Consider the following 22,175-nt stretch of genomic DNA (forward strand, 5'->3'; position numbering starts at 1 on the left):
GTATGTGTTGACACTCTCTCAAAGCCTTGAAATAAATGTCTTCTAGAAGAATACAATTCTGAAACTGACTTTGTCAGCCTCGGGGGGAGACCGAACAATCCAACAGAAATACAGTTTGCGGTAGCTATTTCTCATTCTGGAAGCTACAATTATCATCATTACTAAACAGAAAACAAACCCTTGATAATGAGGCATAAATACTTGCCTATAGGACTCAGGTACAAGAGTACTAATTTTAGGTAGGATTGATATATAGTCTTCAAGGATGATCTGTGAAAGTGTTTTGGTAAAGCCTGCCTTATTTATTTAGATTTCCCAGAGTGATGGGGAATGGGAATTATCACCAAGGTGCTACAAGTAGGAGACATACTTCTCTCCTGACTCAACTATGCATCCAATGCTTAAGAGCCTCCCTGGTACTCAGCACTGTTCTAGGCACTGGAAACAGAGTGGAAACTAAGCAGACACTCTTCCTATATACTTAGTCCTCAACTAACTTAATCACTAACACTTAAGTAATAATATGAGAAAAGTCACTCAGCAGTTAAGCCCTAAACAAATAGAGGAGAACGTGGTTTCTCTCCACTCCAAGAGGGAGGGGTGCTTGGCAGCTAGGGAAGAAAGGGACTAAAGAGAAGATGCCAACTTACTGGATGTGAAAAACTGGCAAGATCAGAGCTAGGGAGAGAGGGGTATAAAAAACTGGGAAAGGGACAAGAAAGAGGGCACTTTTGACTACAGAAGGAACTCTACTATTTTGTTCACAGCGAATGCCAAACTTCTCTTTCTAGTAGGATGCCAACACTTTATACTTTCCTAGGCACTTCCACTACTCCAACATCAATAGTTCACGTTTCGTAGAAGCTTCCTAACCTGGTGCTGATTCTAGTGCCTCCGTTTTTCAAGAAGAGTTCAACTTCACATTTATACCTGCAATAATAATTAGAGTTCTAACAACTACATTTATTGAACCCGATGTACTATAAACACCGTAGAAGGCTTCACATGCATTTTCCGATTTAATCTTCACAACAGCCCTTTGTGCTGGGTGTTGCTAATCCCATCTAACAGATCTGGAACTAAGACACAGAGAAGTTGTCCAGGTCACACCGCTAGGGGAGCAAGGATTCTGACCTCTAGTTATGCTTTGTGTAAGAGATTTTGTAAATCATATCAAAGAGTCCATCTTTTCCTTAACAACCCCTGGAGTTTCCTCCTAGCCGTTTCTGGTTAACAGAGTCAACTGTCCGTTTAGATCATCTGTGATTTTTTTCTGTGTCTCCTTTACCCAGATAAGCTGCAAAGCTGCTGGAAGCAATGAAGAGGCCTTGGGGAGAGAGGCAAGAGGCCTTCACAGAGCCAGCCACCTACATCCTGCTCCAGAACCTCCTTTCCCAGAAGGCAGGCCGCAGGCACCCCGGCTGCAGTGGGGACGCGGATGTCCGCAACATTGTCTTCTCCACTCCACCTGAGCTCCTGGCCCGCGCACATTCACAAAGTTCTGGACCCCTGGGCGGCCTCGGGTGGCCGGGCGCACTCGCCAGGGGCCGGCAGGTCTCGCTCCGAAGAGCCAGCTTTGCCCTGGGGCTGGCGCCGAGCGGCTCACGCTGCTCAGGCCGAGTCCCGCCGGGTGGCCCAGAGCCTCCGTTGTCCCGGCCACTCTCCCGAGAGGAGGGGACGTGAAGGAGAGGACGGCGGGGCGGGGCCTGCCACCCAAAGTCCCCAGCCCAGGGACGTCACGGTCCCAGGTGCGTGTGCGACGAGGGGCGGGAGTCCACCGCGCGCCTCCCTCCTCCGAGGAATCCCCACCTCAGCGCCCACGACTCCGGCGGGCTCCCGGTTCCATTTTTTCACGGCGGCCGCACCTGGCACCGCGCCCCGGGGCAGGGCGGCGCGGCGGTCGCGGAGAACGACTGTCGGAGCGGGGGCTCCGGGGCGGAGCCGGGGTCGCGCCCGCGGGGACGCGGGGGAGCCGGCGGCGCCGAGCGAGACGAGCCGCCCCAGGCGAGGGCGCGGCGGCGGCGCGGGTGCGATGGCGCGGAGCGCGGAGGGCGCCGCGCTGCTTCTTCTGGTGAGTGCGGGTAGCGGGGACGCGGAGCCCCGGGCGAGGGCGAGGGCGAGGGCGAGGGCGAGGGCGAGGGCGAGGGCGAGGGCGAGGGCGAGGGCGAGGGCGAGGGCGCGGGCGGGCAACTTGCCCGCCTCCGCCTGGGCAGAGCCCGGAGCCCGGCGCTCCCTCTTTGTGTCCGGAGGGTGGCAAAGGGCCGGGCAAGCTGCGGCGAGCTCGGACCTCGAGGCTTCGGGAAAACCGACCGCGACTCCGCGTTCGTGTGCGGACCTGTCTGAAGTTCTGCTCCACCGGCCGCCACGCTCCGGCCCCAGCGCCTTCCCGGGCTGTGATCTGTGGGTGTAGCGGGCCAGGAGGCGGGAGCGGCTTTCCTGGAGATCGGGGCTTTGTTTGCAGTCTTCTCCCTCCGACGGGCAACATGGAGGCAGGAGCCGGGCCTCCTTCCAGGAGGTTCGCGATGTTCTCCCCGGTCCCCGGGGCTGCCGCCTCGCGTCCGCCTCAGTGAAGCGGCCACACCGGGGAAACACCTGTATTCTTAGACGGCAGCGAAGGGCTACAAATAGGGTTTTCAAAAACCGCATTTTACGATTTAATTTTTGTTTGGTAAAGCCACGGTACCGTTAAAATCACCCACACACAGGTTTAACATCAAGTTCACAAAGTTGGTGTTTTAAAGCAATGTCCTGGTGTTAAAGACAAGAAACATATGTAATGGTAAGATTTTTTTTTTTCCTTTTTAAAATGTGATAGAAAATCGAAGTGCAGGGCCACAGTCCAACTGACTTTTTGGAAGTTAGGAGAGAAAAGGTCTTGAACCACTGGAAAATACTGTTCGGTCTCTAGAGCTCTGTTTCTTATGCTTGGTTTCTGTGCTCAGATTGGATTTTAAATGTATTTGTTTTCTGTTTGTTAAAGGAATTGCACATGATTAAGAAATGTGCCTGGCTTAGGGGGTTTTGCTAAATGAGATTTGATAAAGTGACAGTTCTCCTAAGTGTGGGTTCATCTTCCTAAGACTTAAAATATATGTTCAGAGAGATGAGATACAAAATCATACTCAGTTTTCTTATATAATGGTTAACAATTTTTATAAACCACACAAGCTCATTCATTATATTAAAAGTTCTAATTTCCAAAAGATTACCTTCTCTCTATGCCAGAATTGCAGTGGGGGAGGGGGAAAATATATATTTATTTTTATATTAATATATTTATATATTGTTAATACTAGTTGATTATATTGATAGGTATTTTTTTCCTGTTTTGTGTGTGTGTGTGTATGTCACAGGGAAAAACACATGACTAATCCAATCTAGGGATTTCAGTGAACCCTCTCTTGGAATTATATGATAATTAAAACCTCTGGCACACCACTTTGTTTTCTCACTCTATTTACCCATTGTGTATTGTCGAAGTCATTGAGGTAATTTTCAGCTCAAGCTCATTTTGTTAATAAAACTTCTCTGCGATAATTTAGGATTTTCTTTTTGGCCTCCAGAATAATAGAGCAACTAATACCCTCATTGTGATACCTCCTGGCTAAGGAGAATACCAAGCTAATACAGCACCTGGCTTACTCTGAGGGTTAAATATTAAATTCCTTTCACGTAGGAAAAGAAATTGCCTTTATCCTCAGATGGTATAACAGGCAGGCCAATTGAAGTACATTTATGGAGAAATAGGTAATAATTTACACATATTTTCTATGTTAGCAATCCAGTATTTTTACTCTCTTAGCCAATAGCTGAGTTCTTTATAAAGGGATTGTAATTAACTGAACTGGAACAGATTTTGGGGTATTCTTTGTATTTTCTATTATACTTTTTGTGATATAAATTTGAGTATGTTTCTTTTTGGTCAGTGAGCAGTGGACAGTTCCGCATTTTGCCCTCCAGGGTGTTTGAAATTGAAAGTGTCCTCTTTAGTAGAACGGAAAGCAATCATCTGCCAACTTCCTCAAGGAGTTCTTGAGGAAATGGGTCTTTCATAGAAGGGAATATAAATTGTATTCTGTATGGGTCAGAGTTCAGTTGCAGTGCTGATAACAATTCATTGTAGCCAGTTAAAGCAAGAAGGGATTTATTTCAGGGCATTAAGTTGATTGCATAAGTATAGGAAGGATTGAGGAAGGGGACTTCATTTTGAGTTGTCAGTAATGACTTCAAAGCCACACAGCCAAACCCAACCACTTAGGGAGCTGGTACCTTTCCTGTGATCAGAAACCAGCACTGCCACCCCCACAGTGTGGAAATTGCCAAGATCTAGATGCTACTTTTGCTGCCAAGTCCAGAGCAGTGCCACATTTACTAGGATGCATGCCAGCTAAATGTACCAGGACCCTACCTCTTGACACCCATTACTCTAGTGATAGACACTAGAGCGGTAATAAGATGGCTGCAGAAACCCAACTACAGCCCTATCTCGGCTTGCCAGCAAGCAGAGAATACACATAGCTTCTACCTCCTTCTTTCAGATCTCATGTAAATGAGATTGAACCTAAATCATGTTTAGAACTTCAGCTGCAAGGGAACCTATGACACGTGGTCGTTAGCTTTCCTCTGCAGTTCAGGGAGACTCATCAGAAGGGTGATACTGAGTGGCACCCACACAACTATCACATAGTCGTTTGAGGCCAACTCTATCAAAATGGAAAGCAGAAATAATTTTATGAATAAAACCAATCTCTCCTCTTCAAGGGTTTTTTTTTTGTTTGTTTGTTTGTTTTGTTTTTTGGTTTTTTTACCTGGGATCCACTAACTACCAAATACTCCAAAGGTGGAATTCACAGGGTCCTTAGACATGGCTGGGAATAAATTTCATATCTGTTTTAACTAATCTCTATCTGAATTTAGCATTTTTTTAAAATTATGAGTGTAAGAAAGACACTGCCTTAGAATTAGTGGTACATGGACGTGTGGGTGGCTTAGTCAGTTGGGAGTCCGACTTCAGCTCAGGTCATGATCTCACGGCTTCTGAGTTCGAGCCCCATATCAGGCTCTGTGCTGACAGCTTAGAGTCTGGAGCTTGCTTCGGATTCTGGGTCTCCCTCTCTCTCTGCCCTCCCCTGCTCATGCTCTGTCTCTCTCTCTTTCAAAAATAAACATTAAAAAACATTTTTTTAATAATCCCTTTGGTTTACAAAAAAAATAATAATAATTAGCAGTACCTGTGTCTTTGTCACAATAGAATTCACAAATATTGTCACATCATACTACAGTTATCTGAAAGTACCCTTTATTCTCATCACTAATAAACTTTCTTTTAGACCTAATTATTAATGTGTTGATAATGCAGTGCATGATATCACTGTACCACAGATTGGTGTTTCTTAAATTTTGACAACTATTTCGATATACAGGATTCATTCATAATCCAATGCTTTTAATTATGTAAATTTAAAAATAGTATTAGGAGAAAGGGCCATAGACTTCACCAGGCTGCTAAAGAGGGCACTTGGAGAGATTTTCCAGTGGCTGCCTCAATTTTGCCTTTGACTAAGTAAGCTTAGTTTTTAAAAGTCAAACATTTTAAGGATTCCATTATTGCAAATTGTGTTAGGAACAGTTATATTTACTGGTGTATTAGCTTGTTAGGGTTGCTATAACAAAGTACCAAAAATTGGGTGGTTTCAAACAGCAGAAATTTATCTCACAGTTCTAGATGTTACAAGTCCGAAATCAAGGGCTACATTCCCTCTTAAATCTGTAGGTTTCCTTCCTTGTCTTTTCCTGGTGTTTGGTGGTTCGCCGACAATCTCTAGCTTTCCTGCCCTTTTAGATACATCGCTTCTATCCTCCATCTTCACTTAACATCCTTCCTATGTCTTTTCCTATCATCTTACTCTACACACATCTGAGTCTACGTCCAAATTTCCCCTTTTTATAAATACACTGATCGTGTTGGATTAGGGCTCATGCTAGTGACCTCAGCTGGGTTAAATCTGCAAAGACCCTGTTCCAAATAAGGTCACATTCTGAGATATTAGGGGTTAGGACTTCACCATATGTTCTTTTAAGAGATATATAGTTCAATACATAACAAGTAAGTTCAACTATAAATTATAAAAATTGCCATTATGCTTAATGTTTTAATATACGACTGGATAACAGAATTTAGAGTAAATTCAAGTATAATTTAGATGATATGTATTGAAGCCTGTAAGAGTAATCAGTTACATCCAGGGATTTTAGAAACATGATTTCACATTTGCTTTTGTTTCTAAAAATTAAAAAGTTATGGAAAAATGTCAGCTCTTAACAGAAAATTCTTTAATACTGAACTTAGAGGGAATTATGATTAAAAAAAAAGTATGAGCATTCATTTGGGCTAAATTCTTCCCAATCATTAGACAGACCTGATGAACTAAATTAAAATCCCTAAGGCTGAGGTCCAGAAATATGTATTGATAGAAACTTTCCAGTTAATCTAATTATCAGACATATAGAAGAGTAAGAATTAAAGTATCAAATGTATACCACATATGACATTGTACTATTTTTGTTTATTTCAAATTATTAAAAATTATTAAGATTTTTATTATATGCAAAGCTTAGGGATTAGAGCCAAGGAATCTAGAACACCAGTATTTATACCATAGTCAAATGGTAATATGGTAGTACTCACAAGAAAAGAAACTATGTAGAAACTAACCAAGGTGTTTAGTGACACCTTGCTCAATTTTAAACAACATACCTGACATTGGGAGATCATGAAAAACCAGACATGTTCTGTCATCATGGTGTTTATGGTCTAGTAAATAAGTAAATGGCTAATTTCCAATTGGGTTATAGTCAGAAGAGCAATGATAAAAAGAATAGACACTACTATGGAGCTTATAGGAGGAGCTCCAGCACTGACCATCCCAGCCAAGATCTGAGAATAATTATAAATTAATGAAATCTGAAGAGAAGAAGGGAGAAGAATGTTCCAGGTAGAGAAAAGAGCATTTGCAAAGGCCTGAAGACAAGGGCACGTGCTTAGAAGAAATGAAAGAGTTCATTGTAGCTGGAATGTAAGGCAAAACAACATACAGAAAGATGAGTGCAGCCTTCCTGATACCAAGGGAAGCCACAAAAGACTAATTAACAAGTAAGCATTTTTAGGGAGGTGTTCAAATTATTAAGAAATTAAAAAGATGAATTTTGGTTGAGTCGGTCAAGAAAGAAGAGAGTTGTTGACCAATTGGGAACAATTTTGCCTCATTTTTTTTTTTCAAAAGAGATTTTTCCAAAATTTAGGATGTTGTAACCAAAGACAGGCAGAAAAGCCCATACAGTACAATGGAGGGAGGGTGCAGCCCAGTAGGAGGATTGTTTTGGGAGCAAGTGTTCTCAAGGAAATATTGGGGGACTAAGATTTGAAAGGGGCATTTTGGTTGTCCTAAGGCCCAAGATGCTACTGGTAGTTAATACTTCCAATCCAGGGATGCTAAGCCTCCAGCATTCTTCAGAACCTTCAAGAAGAATTTAGCTACTCATGAATACCTATAGCACTCCCACTGAGAAATGGTGATAGACAAATAGTGAGAGATTCTATTTAGGGATTCATCTCATCTCTGTTCTCTTTTGAAAATGCAAATATCAGGACAACTGGGTTGCTCAGTCACTTGAGTGTCCAACTCTTGATTTTGGCTCAGGTCATGATCCCTGGTTTGTGGGATCTAGCCCTGTATCTGCCTCCATGCTAAGCATGGAGCCTGCTTGGAATTCTTTCTCTTTCCCTCTCCCCCACTAGCACTCTCTCTCTCTCTAAAATAAAAGAAAAAAAAAAAAAGAAAATGCAAATATCTCTGGTTAATTGAAACTTGATACATTCATTCATTCAGCAAATATTACTGAGCATCTACTCTGTGCCAAACACGTCTATGGCTCACATCAGAATCACACCTGCATGGCAGTTATTTTCATCAGCTAAGCAGGTGCTGCCTGGCTGAATGGAGAATGAGAGGGCAAATTTGGGTGGAAATGAGATGAGAAGAGAGTTCAGATATCCGCTCTTCTAAAGTACCTCCATCCCATTACTCTTTCAAGTTCCCCACAATGCAAACTAAAAAAATAGAATAAAATTAGGAGGAGGGTTCAGATGGCAATGTAGAAAAATCCTGATCTCACCTCTTCCCACAGACACAATAAATCCACAACTATATATGGAATAATTCCCTGTGAAGGGGACCTAGAAATTGGGTCCCTCCACAGCAGGGGACAGCAACAAGGTAAGTAGAAGAGGACAACAGTAGTAGATATGGTTGCATATCTACAATGATTAGTTAAGGAATGCACAAAATAATAAGACATATAAATATCACATCAAAAACATAAAACATGAGGTGGGGGGGCAGAAATGTAGTCCTTTTAGAAAGCATTCAAACTTAAGTGACCACCAACTTAAAATAGATGGTTATGTACATAGGTTGTTATATATGAACCTCATAGTAACCACAGCCAAAAACCTATAATAGATACACAAATAAAGTGAAAGGATTCCAAACAGCACCAAAGAAAGTCACAAATCATAAGAGAAGAAGAAAAGAACAGAGAACTACAGAAACAACCAGAAAACAATGAACAAAATGGCAATAAATACATACCTATCAATAATTAATTTAAATGTAAATGGACTATCTGCTCCAATCCAAAGACACAGAGTGGCTAAATGGGTAAAAAACATCAAGACCCATCTATATGCTGCCTACAAGAAACTCACTTCATATCTAAATACATACACAGACTGAAAGGGAAGATGTAGAAAAACATTCCATGTACATGGAAACAGAAAGCAATCTGGGGGTAGCAATACTTAGACAAAATAGACTTCAAAACAAAGGCTGTAACAAGAGATAAAGAAGGGGATCACATAATGATAAAGGGGTCAATTCAACACAAAGATACACCACTTGTAAATACTTATGCATCCAACACAGGAGCACCTAAATACATAAAGCAAATATTGACAGACACAGAGGGAGAAATTGGTGGTAATACAGTAACAGTAAAGGACTTTAACACCTCACTTACATCAATGGATAGATCATCTAGAACCAAAATTAAGAAGGAAACATTGACCTTGAATGACACAATAGACCAGATGGACTTAATAGATTATTACAGAATGTTTTCATCCAAAAACAGAAGAATACACATTCTTCTCCAGTGCACGTGGAACATTCTCCAGGATAGATCACATGTTAGGCCACAAAACAAATCTCAATAAATTTAAGATTGAAATCATATTAAGCATTTTTTCTGACCCAATGGTATGAAACTAGAAATCAACTGCAAGAAGAAATCTGGAAAAAACACAAACACATAAAGATTCAAACATGTTACTAAACATCTATTGGGCCAATGAAGAAATCAAAGAAGAAAGGGGTGCCTGGATGGCTCTGTCAGTTGAGTAGCTGACTCTTGATGTTAGCTTAGGTCATGATCCCAGGTCATGGGATCAAGCCCTGCATCGGGCTCCACACTGATCATGGAACCTGCTTGGGATTCTCTCTCTCCCTTTGCCCCTTTCCCCTGCCCGTGCACTCTCTCTCTGTTAAAAAAAAAAAAGAGAGAGAGAGAGAGAGAGAGAAAGAAAGAAAAAATTAAAAAGTACTTTGAGAGAAACAAAAATGAAAACACAATGTTCCAAAAGTCTATGGGATATAGCAAAAGCAGCTTTAAGAGGGAATCTTATAATAATACAAGCCCATCTCAAGAAACAAGAGAAATTTCAAATTTAATTAATTAATTTAACCTTTCACCTGAAGGAACTAGAAAAAGAATAAAGCCTGAAGTTAGTAGAAGGAAGGAAGTAATAAAGATCAGAGCAGAAACATCTTAAATAGAAAAGAAACTACAAGCTGGTTTTTTAAAAGATAAAATTGATCAAGAAAAGTATCAGATCCCAAATAAATAAAGTCAGAAATGAGAAGTTAAAACCAATACCACAGAAATACAAATGATCATGAGACTGCTGTGAACAATTTACATACCAACAAATTGGCAGCAAGGAAGAAATGGTTAAATTCCTGGAAATATACAGTCATCCAAGACTGATCATGTAAATTGGTACAGCCACTATAGAAAATAGTATGGAGGTTCCTCAAAAAATTAAAAATAGAATTACCGTATGACCCAACAATTCCTCTTCTAGGTATTTCTCCGAAGAAAATGAAAACACTAACTGAAAAATACATATGTGCCCATATGTTCATTGCAAGCCAACACATGGAATTTGCCTAAATGTCCCATCGATAAATGGATGTGATACACACACACACACACACACACACACACACACACACACAACTGACCCACTGCGTCCCTTGCAGTGCCCTACTTTTTTGTCTAGTATCTTTCCTCCCTACTCAAAAGGTTTCCCCAAGATCTAAGCTTAACAGGTTTACAATCTGCGCTCTGAGAATTGCATCCTTCTAGCCATTCAGATTTTCAGGATCCTCTCACCCCTTCCCGTATCCTCCATGTATGAAGCATTGTCAAGGATTAGCTGTGTCCTAATGAAGACCTGCCTTCTCTTGGGGCACCTGGTTGGCTCAGTCGGTTGAGTGTCCAACTTTGACTCAGGTCATGACCTCATGGTTTGTGAGTTCGAGCCCCACATCAGGCTCTGTGTTGACAGCTCAGAGCCTGGAGCCTGCTTCGGATTCTGTCTCCCTCTCTCTCTGCCCCTCCCCTGCTCATGCTGTCTCTCTCTTTCTCAAAAATAAATAAATAAACATTAAAAATAAATAAATACTTGCCTTCACCCATCCATCCTTGTGCCATTCCTCTGTGCTGTTCCTCATTTTATCTCCTCTGGCTTATTACTCTAATGTTCAAAGTGTCACCTGCCTTTCATCTTCCACAGTACTGCCAGAAAACCTCTGGAGCTCTAGTGTTAGAGTATCCCTAATCAGAACTTGTCGATGACTCCCACTTATAAGATCAGTGAAGAATTTTAGCACAACTTTTTGTCCTTATTTTCTATGTACCACTGTAACACAGTCTAGGTGCCAAACTGCCAAACTTCTTGTTCTTTGCCCTCCATCTCCATGTAGTGGCACATGCTGCCTTTGAATGGATCGTTTCCATCCTGCAATCTGCACAGATTCTGCTCCCTCTCAAGGCCAAGCCCACTGCCACCTCCTTCCCTAAACCTCTCCTGATTCCCCTAGCAGAAAGTGGTTTCTGCATTTCCCCAGAACTTTTTTTGCAACTGTCATTTGCACAATTAACTTTTTCTACCCTATGTTATAGTTATTTATATATTCTTTATCTCTCCTACTACACTGTGAGTTTCAGAGCAGAATCTAAATGTCATTTGTCTATACACTAGCTAATTGTCTGGGACACAGTAGTAGTCTTTAAAAACCCAAGAGTTGGGGCATCTGGGTGGTTCAGTCGATTAAGCATCAGGCTCTTGACTTCAGCTCAGGTTATGATCTCACGGTTGGTGAGTCTGAGTCCCACATCAGGCTTAATGCTGATAAATGTGGAACCCGCTTGGGATTCTCTCCATCTACGTCTCTTCCCCTCCCAACTCGTGCTCTCTTTCTCTCTCAAAATAAATAAGTTAAAAAAAAGAGTCAAAGCATCTTTCTATGTTTGGGAAAGCTGGAATAATGTGAATTTCCTTTGTTTAAAAAATATATTTACTGGGGTACCTGGATGGCTCAGTTGGTTAAGTATCCAACTTTGCCTCAGGTCATGATCTGGCAGTTCATGGGTTCAAGCCATGCATTGGGCTCTGTGCTGACAGCTCAGAGCTCAGAACCTGGAGCCTTTTTTGGATTCTGTGTTTCCCTCTGTCTCTGCCCTCACCCCCTGTTCTCTTTCTCTTTCTTTCTTTCTCTCTCTCTCTCTTTCTCTCAAAAATAAATAAGCATTAAAAATTTTTTTAAAAACATATTTACTGTCTAATTAGTCATCAGTCTGACCTGAACTTCCAGATTATTGATTTAGTTTCATTACAAATTAGAATTTTTCTACAAAGGAAAGAAAAGAGAGACAAAAAATGTAAATTAAGATTTGCCTAATTTCACAGGTAATAGTCCTGCAAAAAGATTCATACAACTTTCTAAAGCCCTTGATTTTCACAGTTTTTAATTTTGCCTTCACTTATTTGAGGCCAATTGAAAATGCCTGTTTTCCAGTTTGAACCTTGGAGTACACTGTTGCCTTACTGACAGACCAGTGCCATCTAATGGTGAAGAGGGACAGTCTGAAGCTCGTGATTTTCTTAAACTTCGGGGGATGGAAATCTGGTTTCTTCATTTTTTTAGTGTAATTTTCAGGAATATATTACAGCAAAAAGGTGGAAACAGCATCATTTTTGTCTATCAAATTATGTGAGATAATTTATATAGATTTACTAAGATTTTTCCTGGTTCCAAAAGCATTCATAGCAGTTATAGAAAACAAATAACGATAAAATGGTAAAATATTTCAAAAATAATAAATGCTCAAGATCAGCAAAACTTAAACTAGAAAAGATGTAAAAGAGGAGGAAACACTATTTAAAGTAATCCTGTTATATTGATTACTACTTCTAAAATGAAAAATCTTCTTGTGATAGAAATCATTCAGTTCCTGTATTTCCTAGTTTAGAATCTATCATTTCACACATCTTTGTAGTTGAGGATTTATTATCTAGTCAATGAATTATCCAGGCTCATTCTTCCCTTTCCTTTGCTACTCTGGTTTTATACAATGGTTTTCAAAAGTGTGATCAGACCTTAAGCATCAGCATAACCAGGAAACTACAGATTCTTATGCCCCTGATTCACAGACTGATAACTGGAAATTCTCTGCTGGAACCTGGCAGTCTGTATTTTAACAAGGCGATTCTGATGCCACGCAAGCTTGAGAACCACTGCTAACATCCCTATTAGAAAATAATTGGTAAGAAAAAAGATTAAATATTTTGAAAGCTTACATTTAATTACTTGTTAGCAACTCTGATTTAAAAAAAAAAATGTTTTAAGGACCAAATAAAATAACATGGACTTTTATGGACCTTCAGTTTAAATGTCTATATCCAGGAAGATATAGGAGCAGTCTATGATGACACAAAACTCAACTTAAAGTGAGAATTCGTAATGTGACCTAACAACTCACGGGTAGCACAGCATTGCCAAATCCACATTTTAAAATTTTGGGGGGCAGTTAATAATTCCAAAGAAAATATCTTCTTCTTTAAAGCTTCTTTAAAGTCATCAATATGACTCACTCAAAGCCCTATTTGTTACATTAAGATTAACCCAAACATTATAAGAGTAGGTGAAAGGTTATGACAAATCATATAATTTATTACATTCAGTCTTAAAGTATGTAGTTTTACTATCTAAAATTCAAGCTCAGAATTGAAACATTAAAGTTAAAAATACTGCTTTTCTTGGCTATTGAGGTTTTTTTTAAGTACCAACTGTGAAAACAAATACAAGTGTATATATAAATTCAGGTTTTTTGTTTTTTACATTTTTTTAATGTTTATATTTGAGAGAGTGTGGGTGGGGGAGGGGCAGAGAGAGACAGAGACAGAATCTGAAGCAGACTCCAGGCTCTAAGCTGTCAGCACAGAGAACAATGCAAGGCCCAAACCCATGAGCCATGAAATCATGACCTGGGCAAAAGTCGGATGCTTAACTGACTGAGCCACCCAGGTCCCCCGTGATTAGTTTTTTTAATAAAGCTACTCTAGGAATTGTCTTTAATGTATGGTCACATATAAGTTGAATAAAATATTATAGACATTTTTAAGTTGGTATTTTCTAAATGAATTATAATGTTTAGCCATAAAAAAAGACATTTTGTAAAAACTACGTCCCCTCCCTCAAGAAAAAAAAAAGCAAGATTAAGAGAAAGAGTATAGTAGGTGAAATTCTAACATAAATCTGACCCTATCAGGTTGATCAGAGTAGCTCACCAAAATTACTGGTCCACTCTTACTGCACTGGGTCACTTGAACCTAAGTTTATGTCATTACAGAGGTCCTGCCACGACCTTCTTGGGGCTATAGAGGCTAGTCTAGCTCTGTCTATACAAATAGAAAAATCAGGATATGCGATCATGGAAATAAACAAGTGGCATCCATGGCCCTAATGTCATTTTATTTCTATTAGATTATTTTTGCCAAAGCTGACAAAGCTTAGGAATGGATTGGGGATAAACCAAGGATCCTTGGGAGCAGTTTCTGGTTTTGCCTTCCACACAGTAAAATGGAGAAACAAAGAATTTTAACACCTTCTTCTTTGAAAGGGTGGGTGAGAATGGAGAATAACACAGGTGTTCCTGTGATTATCCAGGGGATGGGCATGAGTTTGACTAACAACAACAGGTACATGCTAGATCATCTCTGTTTGAGTCCTTAAGATTGTCTATTGACCACACTACCGACTTGCCAGAATAGAAATAAGCCATTAGAATAGAATGCCTCAAGTTTGGAATGGTGTTTAAACTACTTTGTATCCCTCTACATTTATCTCTAATAAGATATCTACTGGTCTGAGATATTAACGTGTAAGGAGTCACCTTACTATGGACTCAGAAACATGGAATAAATCTTCAAGATCATCTATTTCAGATCAAAAATGAATTAATCAGGAGGAGATGTCATCTAGTGACTCATAAGTCCTCCTGAATTCTGCTTGTTAAACTCATAAAGGTGACTTCATAATAGGAAGTCTTTTAAAGGTGCTGACCTTGAGAACAAACAGTACATTGACTAACCATTTTTTGCAGTGATGTTTGATTTGCCCTCATGCCTCTGCCAAAAGAAAAATTATTTTCTTGCCAGTTACCAGGAAGTCCAGTTTGGCAAGATGAGTAGCATCCAGTGGTAAAAATAAAAACTTTTTTTTTTAACTTTAGTAAATTGGAAAAGCTTTTGAAGGATTTTTATGGTTTATATGAAAATACGACTTCTTTGGGGCGCCTGGGTGGCGCAGTCGGTTAAGCGTCCGACTTCAGCCAGGTCACGATCTCGCGGTCCGTGAGTTCAAGCCCCGCGTCGGGCTCTGGGCTGATGGCTCAGAGCCTGGAGCCTGTTTCCGATTCTGTGTCTCCCTCTCTCTCTGCCCCTCCCCCGTTCATGCTCTGTCTCTCTCTGTCCCAAAAATAAATAAACGTTGAAAAAAAAAAAAAATACGACTTCTTTGGGTGCAAAGACTAGAAGTTTATTTTTCCTTTTCAGTCTTTTTTTTTAAGTTTATTCATTTATTGAGAGAGAGAGAGAGAGAGAGAGAGCAGGGAAAGGGCAGAGAGAGGGAAAGAGAGGGAGAGAGAGAGAATCCCAGCAGGTTCTGCACTGCTAGAGCCTGAAGCGGGGCTCAAACCCTCGAACCGTGAGATCATGACCTGAGCCGAAGTCAAGAGCCAGATGCTTAACCGACTGAGACACCCAGGCTCCCCTCTCTTCAGTATTAAAGGCATTTTGCACACGAAACTTTTCTGTCGCCAAGTTCCTGTGAGAAAAAAACTATAGATTTCATACTTGGGAGAAGCCATAATGGTCATCTCGTCCAGGCATTCTTGCGATGCTTGAAACCCTTTTACCATATCCCCACAGGATGTCACTTAAACTTACAGAGCTGGAAATGTTCAAAGGCAAGTGGGAAGAAGTAGGAATGGAGGACAGAAGTCAGAGTGTCAGTTATTCCACTTACATTGCCTGCAGTTTGGAAATTTGCATAAATCCATGGTCTCCTGAAATTTGTATGACCTTCTTGGTTAGGTATTATAGTAGCTTCCTATCAAAGACACATGGTCTAAATCAAGGTATTTCAACCTCAGCATTTTGTCATTTGGAGCCAGATAATGCTTTGTTGGGGGAGCCTATCCTGTGCATAATAGGATATTGAGCAGCATCTCTGGTCTCTACCCACTAGATGCCAGTAGCACCTCACCCTGGTTTGACAACCTCCCTGCCCTCCACACTCGTTTCAAAACCAAAAACGTCTGCAGATGTTACCAAATGTCCCAGATGGCTCCAGGGTGGGGGAGGAAGTTGTATATGAAATCCCCCCCCCCCCCCCCCCCCACTGAGAACTGCTTGTACAAATTAAGGAAGTGCTCTGGAAACATCCAGATTATTTACTTGGAGTAAGTAGAAAGGAGTAGTTAAGATCTTAACTATTTCCTTAATCAAATAAGCAGTCTCACAATTAACAAAATGTTAGTACAATTCTCTTGTTTTTTTTGTTGTTTTTTGTTTTTGTTTTGTGCAAGTGTGGAGCAATTATTTCAGTCCATCATATTTTATTAAGTGTCTGTGAGAACAGGCTACTGCTGTAGGTGCTATAAAAATGCAGATAGCATTTACATAACTATTTGTAGAACTATTCCGTGACACCCTCAGCTTTAAGATGCACATCAATTTTTGTACCTTTTTCTTATAACACAAGAAACAATATACAAATCACAAGTGTACTGAACTGCTATATTTTCACAAACTGAACATAGCATAGGATCAGCAACCAGATTAAGAAACAGGACGACCAGCACCCAAAAGCCCTAACATCATCTCCACTGACTCACTTCCCTCTTGCAGCATCAACCTGGATTACTGATACCATTCCTCCCCCATGCCTGACCCTTCCATTTGCCAGAAGGTCTGCCTGACTTACTCCCCCATTCCATTCCAGTCTCTATGAAGATAGAATCTCTTCTGAGAGCCTCCTCACAGTCCTAAATCACTCTCTACCACCCTGTCCCTGCTTTAATTTTCTTTACAGCTATCACAACCTATTTTTGTCTGTCTCTCGAACAAGTAAGAATCCAAGAGGATAAGAACATACCATAGCATATTGTAGAAGCTCAGGAAATTGAAGGCATGAATGAATCCAAATTTCAGAAATTTTAAGATGAAGAAAATGCAAATCATAGAATTAAGGAAATACCATCATAGTTCTATTTACTGAATGCCTGCTATATGCCAATCACTGCAATAATCACTCTCATATGTTCTATCTTTCATTATGCACTATAACCCTGCAATATGTGCTTTCAGATTCAAGTAACAAAACCCAACTGAAAGTAGATTAAACAAAAATAATGTTTAATATCTCTAAAAAATGGTCCATAGATGGGGTGGTCCCAGTTTTGACCAATTTTTTACCTCACAGATGTTATGGTTTCAGTTTGGTTTCTCTTGTCATTTTATTAGCTCTCTCCTCATGGTCACAGATGGCTCTAGCCATTCCAAATGTTGTGTCCTTGCTCAGCAATCTCCAGAAGAAAGTAAAAAGAGAGGCTGTGCATATACTTCTTTTCTTATCAAAGAGGAGAGTCATTTCCAGGCTCTCCGGATATCTCATTGGCCAAAATTCTCTTCTACATTGTTCTAGGTTGAATGTTTGTGTCCTCCCACCCCACCCCCGATTCCTGTGTAGATGCCCTAACTCCCAAAGTGATAGGATTAGTGCCCTTACAAGAAGAGACAAGAGAGCCCAAGCTCAAGCTCTTCCTCTTCATGTGTGGACACAGCAAGAAGGCTGCTGTCTGCAAGCCAAGAAGGGAGTCCTTATTGGGAACTGACTTAGCCAGTACCTTATCTTGGACTTTCCAGCCTCCATAACTCTCAGAAATAAATTTCTGTTGTTTAAGCCACCCAATCTATAGTGTTGTTATGGCAGCCTGACCTGACTAATACACACATTTACACATAAACTAGTCACCATCGAAGTGAAGGAGACTATGACGTTTTGGCATATACCAATCATTACTCAGCTCCATCACCTGGGCAGTGTCTACCTGCTACCTGAACAAAATGGGGTTTTGTAAATGCTAAAATGAGAGGAAATGACAATTAGCTATACAATTGAAAATGTCTGCCACAGACGTATTATTAATTCTTATGTTACACATAAGGAAACAAATTAAAGCAATTTATTGAGCAGAATCAGGATTTTAATCGAGGTATGACTGTTTCCTAAGTCATGCACTTTGCACCAGCTGATACTGCTTGTCAAAAATAATTACAACAGAGTCTTTTCTGTAATAACAAAGTTAAGAAAAACTCTGTTTTTATGATTCATCTGAAAAAGTGGCTGAGGAGACTGGGAACAATTTCATAATGGGTGTACTACATCTCTGTCCAGATCTTGGCTTCTTAATACCATTCCCCCCTATTAGAATTCAGGGCTATTTGGAGAAATGGCTCATTATAAAGCTGAAATAGGAGAAATAGAAGATGGCCCTGGAACATCTTGTGATGCTAGACAGTAAGGGAGAGCTCAAAATACAAAAAGGTGGGAACATGTCAAACATAGGAACAGAATCTAACCTGAAAGATCTTCCAGTGCCCAAAGCTAGAACTATTTGATTTGAACCACAAAATTAATAAAATAGTATTGGTTTATAACCCACAGAATAATAAATATGCATGAGTCCGTACTGATATAAATGATTAAATGGATAAACAAATGAGGGAAGAGGAAATGAAGCTTTCCTGCCAAAGAATTCCATGTAATATGTATGCATGCCTCTCTCATAGGAAGTGAGGCTTAATCTCTCTCCTCCCCCAGTCCCCACCCTAAAGGAGAGCTAGACTTAGTGACTCACTTGCAAGGAATAGAGTACAGAAAGAGAAAAGTAGAACTTCACAGTGGAGAAACCTGCAAAGGCTACCTTAGCCAACAACGTCATATGGCTATCCTGTACCCCTGATACAATGTGATGAAAAGGGCACTTCACCACTCCATGGTGTTCTTTCCAAAAGCACATCACCCTGGTCTGATCGTGAAATAAATCAACAGATAAAACCAAATTGGAGGACATCTTACAGGATATTTGGCTGGTATCAGAACTGTCAGGATCATAAACAGGGAAAGACTGAAAAACAGTCACAGACCAGAGGAGATATCCCAGTTGTAGTATGGGATGCTACCTGGATGCTGGAACAGAAAAAAGACATTAAGTCTGGAATTTAGCTAACTCTACATTCTATAAATATACCAATGTCAGTATCTTAATTTTGACAAGTGTATAGTAGCTATTTAAGAAGTCAGTGGGGAAAATGGGCAAGGGAACCCTGCACTATCTTTGCAACATTTATGCAAATCTAAAGTCATTCCTAAATCTCAAAAAAAATCTATTTTTAAAATTTTTTAATGTTTATTTTTGAGAGAGAGAGACAGTGCGAGCGGGGGGGGGGGGGGGGGCAGAGAGAGAGGGAGACACAGAATCCGAAGCAGGCTCCAGGCTCTGAGCTGTCAGCACAGAACCCGACGCAGGGCTCGAACCCACAAACCCACAAGATCATGACCTGAGCCAAAGTCGGATGCTTAACCCACTAAGCCACCCAGGCACCCCTTAAAAAAATCTATTTTTAAGTGTGTGCTAGCTAATTGAAACTAAGTATTGCTTTGAGTGTTCATTGTACCATTCACTCTACTTTTGCATATATTTTCAATTAAAAACTTAATGTTAAATTCATGAAATAAAAGATTCTCTGCATTCAAGATATTAGCAATCAGGAATGACAAAGTTTCTTGTGTTAACTACTGAGACAGTAGTAAATAAGGCAAACTTCATGTCTTTAATCCTAAATGAACAACTTCTACTCTTATAACATTCTACGGTTCTTGCTACTCAAGAACTGACAATGTCAGAATCACCTAAGAGTTAGTAGAAATGCAGGGTATAAGACTGAACTGCATACCTGCTGAATTGAAATCTTTATTTTTAACAAGATCCCCGGTGAGCAAAATGAATGTTAAAGTTTAAGAAACACTGTTTATAACCATATGATTGTCTACATTTCTTACAAATAACATCTAAAAACATCTAAAAAGTACATTCCAGGAAAAAAAAAAATCAATGAAGAAATACTCTCATAAAGAGTTTGCATTTGAATAGAGAACTATTTTTATTTATGTACTAATGATATTTAGGATGATAACATTTAATAAAATAGCATGTAACTATTATACCTTTTTTGCTAGACCAAATAAGAGTTTAGGGAAGAATAAAAGTGGTAACTTTTTTATCAATCCCTCAATATGGCCAGTACAAAGTAAAGAAATCAATGGTTAGGCAAGGAATACATTACATTTTAAGAGTGTCTCCTGATGATGTGACACTGAGGAATCTTGGATCGAGTCACTACTCTTCCCTTTCAAAAATTCCCACCAGAGAAACATGCAGAGAAGTATAATCCATTCAGCATTGCTTTTGCTTGTTTTTCATACCGTGCCACCTTTGAAAATACGTGAACTTGGGGAGCATAACTTTGAGTAGAGATGTCTGTGGCATTCCTAGCCAATAATAGAGAGGATGAGATGAGGAAGAAATAATATATCTGGCCATAAAATCGAAAATTAGCCGTGGTTGTTTGTCTGCCCCAGAGAAGCTCAGACTAGAGACTGAGCATCCTGGAATTTCTCTTTGCAGGGGTAGAGATAAGAACATGTCGAAGGTAGAGGAAAGAAAGAAAGATGAAGGATTCACATGTAGAACAGACCCTGCAAAAGCCTTCAAAGAGATGTGAATAGGTGAAAGAGACCTAGAAATTTTGAAGAAAGCCTTATTTTCCATGATTTATCACCAAGGCCTTTGTGGACCCATGTGACCTGAGATGTAGATGAGAAAAGGCAAACAAGACCAAGAAAATCCAAATTGAAGGCAGATTATAAGGAATTAATGCACAAATGGAAGGTGGGGAAGTGAAGGCAATAAATATAGACAATTTCGGATTGGAGTCATAGTACAAAAAAGAATATGTAGCAGATTAAATGTTAGCAGAGACGGGGACAGGTAGGGAAGATCTTAATATATTTGGCTAGTCAACGGGAAGGAAATAAACATGTTTGATTAGCCAGTGATGAGTGAAGATAAAAAAATTAGTGGAAGGAGCGAGGTTCTTGAGAAGATAAATGTAGGAGAATAAGTAGAGAAGGTGAAGATAAATCACACAGACGATGTTTGACTTTGGAAGGGCATCAGGACACCTCTGTCTTGGAGAAGGCCGGGAAGGAAAGGAGAATTGAAGATACAATATCAAATGAAAAGTGGGGTGATCTAAGAGTGAATGCGTTCAGAGGTGTGGGTCTGTGTGATTGGGGCAGTCTCCTGAAGTTCAGAATGGTATTATAGGGCTACTATAAGAGAAACAAAGATAAGGCAACTGTAAAATGTATAGTCTAAATGAGCACACCTTTGAGAATGAATGGGTCATAACAGTTGGGGTGCCAGTACAGCAGGTGTCATCCAGACTCTCCTGGGCAAATGGAAACATATGGTCACCCTAGAAAGGAGCCTCCACCCCTGAGGAGGGAGCAGCTATTGGAGAGTGAATGGATGTGATGGATCCATTCAGCCTCCATGGCCTCGTCTACCAGTTTTGCCAGTACAGGGTCAGAATCAAAGAGAATAATGAGCTTACAGAGTTAGTGAAAAGGTGATGCAGGAATGTTAGGAAGTCAAGAGAATGAGGGGTCGCAGAGTCATTGACAACATCTTTGGAATGGCTGGCAGTAATCTACTAGCATTGCCTAATGTTGGGAACGTTCTCAATCCACTAGCCTCATGTGGATAGTGAGCAAATGAATTATTAATTTCAAATAATTTAAATTTAAGTGTAAATAGCCCCGTGTGGCTATCATGTGAGAAAGAACTGGTCTAGAGTAAGCCAAGGGATAAATGAAACCAAGAGATTAATAGACTATAAAGAAAGGACAGCAAAAGTCAAAAGGATAGGAGTTTATTGGGCAGATTTTAGAGTAACTGCAACTATATTTACTTCTGTGTGATGATGAAGCCCAAAGTGTGACAGTGCTTGGTAAGAACCAAAGAAAAGCGTTGGGGGGACTTAGGTGTGAAGTCCAAACATGGGCAGTCGTGTGGGTGATCCTAGGGATGATGGGAGTTAGCTGGGCCAGGAGTAGAGGGTGCATCTCATACTAAAGGCCTTGAGGAAAGTTATGTGCGTACCTGAGAACACGAGATGAAGAGTTCCTGTTTTTGTTCTTCAGATATTAGTTGTGTTCTGAGTTTCCTGGAGGAGGCAGTGTGGATCAAAAGAATGTAGATTCCTCTCTCTAGCCCTGGTCATGGCAGGGAGGCAAAGGGGAAAATTAAAATTTGTTTCCTTTTGACAAAGGAGGATAGTAATGGTGGTGGTTAAACCTTTT

The 22,175-nt window shown here is 40.3% G+C and overlaps 1 protein-coding gene across 1 annotated transcript in view; it reads left to right on the top strand.

Annotated features, from left to right (window-relative positions):
• Positions 1-1,734: 1,734 nt before the first annotated feature.
• The window catches only part of DSG2 (desmoglein 2), a 50,557-nt gene continuing 30,116 nt past the window's right edge, over positions 1,735-22,175 (top strand). The window contains exon 1 of the mRNA XM_043558526.1: positions 1,735-2,071. Coding sequence (XP_043414461.1) covers positions 2,033-2,071 — 39 coding nt within the window. The 5' untranslated portion in view covers positions 1,735-2,032. The remainder of the gene's footprint in view (positions 2,072-22,175) is intronic.

The sequence above is a fragment of the Prionailurus bengalensis genome, chromosome D3 (assembly GCF_016509475.1).
Source record: "Prionailurus bengalensis isolate Pbe53 chromosome D3, Fcat_Pben_1.1_paternal_pri, whole genome shotgun sequence".
NCBI classification, from domain to species: Eukaryota; Metazoa; Chordata; class Mammalia; order Carnivora; family Felidae; genus Prionailurus; species Prionailurus bengalensis.